The 2,614-nt window shown below is 38.6% G+C and overlaps 1 protein-coding gene across 2 annotated transcripts; it reads right to left on the bottom strand.

Moving 5' to 3' along the window:
* Positions 1-587: 587 nt before the first annotated feature.
* Positions 588-2,608, bottom strand: LOC105563642 (ABC transporter G family member 23-like). Of its 2 annotated transcripts, none has more exons than XM_012015398.1 (4): positions 2,295-2,608; positions 1,915-2,092; positions 1,745-1,838; positions 588-1,018 (listed from the first exon to the last, which is right to left on the bottom strand). In XM_012015398.1, the coding sequence occupies exons 1-4, from the start codon at positions 2,575-2,577 to the stop codon at positions 968-970; spliced, it is 606 nt and encodes a 201-aa protein (XP_011870788.1). In that variant the 5' UTR covers positions 2,578-2,608; the 3' UTR covers positions 588-967. The 2 variants fall into 2 exon arrangements, with proteins under 2 accessions (XP_011870788.1, XP_011870797.1); XM_012015407.1 differs by having other exon boundaries at positions 1,915-2,047.
* Between the last annotated feature and the right edge of the window lie 6 nt (positions 2,609-2,614).

Here is a 2,614-nt window from a genome sequence, read left to right as displayed (position 1 = left end):
CCCTGATTATTTATGAAAATAAGGCAAGATGTGATCCAGCCAGTGAAGGCAAGATGTGATCGAGATCCAGCCAGTAAAGGCCAGATGTGATCGAGATCCAGCCAGTGAAGGCACAAGATGTGATTGAGATACAGCCAGTGAAGGCAAGATTTCATAATTTCTTTTCATAGTCCATGAGTTTAAATTCCATAATAATTGCCATTATTTTTTATATTCATGGCAATAATGAGGAATAGCTTTATCTTTTATCGCAAAAAAATGCTCCATACACAGACTATGAAAAGAAATTATGAAATCTTGCCTTCACTGGCTGGATCTCGATCACATCTTGTGCCTTCACTGGCTGGATTTCGATCACATCTTGCCTTCACTGACTGGATCTCGAACACATCTGGCCTTCACTGGCTGGATCTCGATCACATATCTTGCCTTATTTTCATGAATAATTAATTTTTAATTCCTTTATTGATCGAATTATTGACTGATATTGCCTTAATTGGTTGGATCAATGAACAATTTTAAATTGCAGAGGCTTGTTTTATTTACAAATCACCAATGTTCTGAATGTAAAATTTTACGCTCTATCGATTCTCGGGATGAAAAGTAAATTACTCCCTTTGAAAAACATGAAATGATTTTTAAATGACCTTGAAAATCGACCTCAAGGTCGACTTCAAGGTCGCCATCAAGTGCATCACTTTACTTTCTACAACTTTGGTCCTAAGCACTTTTTTCGGAAAATGTATCGTTTCAGAAATAATTAGCCATAACCGTTTCCACCTCCAGGGGTTGAGGGGTGCTTTCTACCCCTAAAAAGGGTATTTAGCCGAAACAAAAAAACACGTATTTAATATTTTTCGATGTTTAATAAGTATGTTAAGTTCCATTCAAATCGGTGAGTAGTGTTGTGAGTAGTCAAATCAGTTGGGTAGTGTTACTTGTAAGTGAATTCATATACCGTCTTTTTCTACCCTGTCCTGCGTGCCGGATTGAGGGAGGTCCCAGTTTCGAATCCTGGCTGAGGTAATATGTTTTACAATAAGAATTTTAATTCACTACAGGGAAGAGTTAACGTAATAATGCTAAGTATAGCATTAAAATTAGCCTAGTTTACATTGTGCACTTAATATGGGGTGCTTTCCAGCAACGTACACAGGCGACACTGTGTAACACAGTGTACGACCCAGTGCTTTCCAACTACGACACAAGTCGACACAAGCGTACACAGCTAAAATGCTGTGTTCGCATTTTTGTGTCACTCCATGGATACCAACATTTTTACATATACCATTTATTTTTCTCCGGTGTGGTATTCCGGTAGGAAAATTTTTAAGATTATATTCGGAACAATTCAGATACACTATTTTCCGTGCATATACACCAATATACACCGGAAAATTTAGAGACAAATTATTAAAGTGAATGCCCTGCACTCTGACGGTAACACAAAAAAGCTAAACAGCGTTCCAGCTACAAGTCGACACTGTATAACACTGTGTTACACAGTGACGACACAGTGTTTTATTCTTGGAAAGCACCCATGAATAACAAATAGTAACAACTAGTAAACTGGTTCACGCATTGGCCGATCAGTTCAAGTACTCTATTTCATATCAAGTGCACGATGTAAACCAGGCCATAAAAACATTTCTCCAAAATTTTTGGCGCTTTCTTTAAAACGAAGTTTCGCTATCTTTTAAATACAGTAGTAAATATTATTAAGACAAATCTAATGGCGACTCACTGTATTAGCCTTTTTAACCTCTTCGATATAATGCGTCGTGATCAATACGGTGGTGCCTTCCTCCTGTGTTAGTTTGATCAGATAAGCCCAAATGCTGTAAAAAAGAACGTCGAAACATTTTCTTAATATTTTGTGCTTATCACGTCTTAAAAGGAGCCAATTCTACTTGCTTTTCTCTCAAAATTGGGTCCAAACCTACGGTGGGTTCATCGAGAATTAGAAGTTCGGGCTTATGCATCAATGCGGCGACAAGGGAAACCCTTCTTCGTTGACCTCCACTCATGTCCTTCACCAACTGATTTGCTGGAGGCAGTTGGAACAATTCCGAGAAAAACCTATATCTCGTTTCTTGGAAATAACATGTATAAACTGGGGTTGTTTAAAATTGAAATAGTAGAAAATTGACATAGTAGAATATCTTTCGAGCAAGACAAAATTAGAACCGCTTGAAAGACTTACTTGAAAGTAAAAGTAAAACTTGTCAGAATTTACATGATATTTCGCGCGCAACAACTACAAGTTTTCTTATCCCATATATTCAGTATCTTACCGATCTCTTTATCGTCAAGCCCATTGATCCTGCCGAAGTAATAAAGAGCATCGCTCGTAGAAAATTGTTCGACTAAAGAGGTATCCTGTGGCATGTAACCTACCCGAGGCCCTGGAATTCCGCAGCCCACACTGCTCGGAGATTCCCCCAAGACCCACATCTCTCCACTGTCGAGATAACGTAATCCGACGATACAGGACAACAGGGTTGTCTTGCCACATCCGCTGGCCCCCAACAGCGCGTATCTGTTTGATAAAAATATTTCGTTTACGAGATACTGCATGGGCCTATGTAAATTTTATACAGGGTGAGTCATAACA

The sequence above is a fragment of the Vollenhovia emeryi genome, unplaced genomic scaffold (assembly GCF_000949405.1).
Source record: "Vollenhovia emeryi isolate VEMERY1.0 unplaced genomic scaffold, V.emery_V1.0 DF944293.1, whole genome shotgun sequence".
Classification (NCBI taxonomy): Eukaryota; Metazoa; Arthropoda; class Insecta; order Hymenoptera; family Formicidae; genus Vollenhovia; species Vollenhovia emeryi.
The sequence above is the reverse complement of the archived record's forward strand: the minus strand, read 5'-3'. Positions and strand labels throughout refer to the sequence as shown.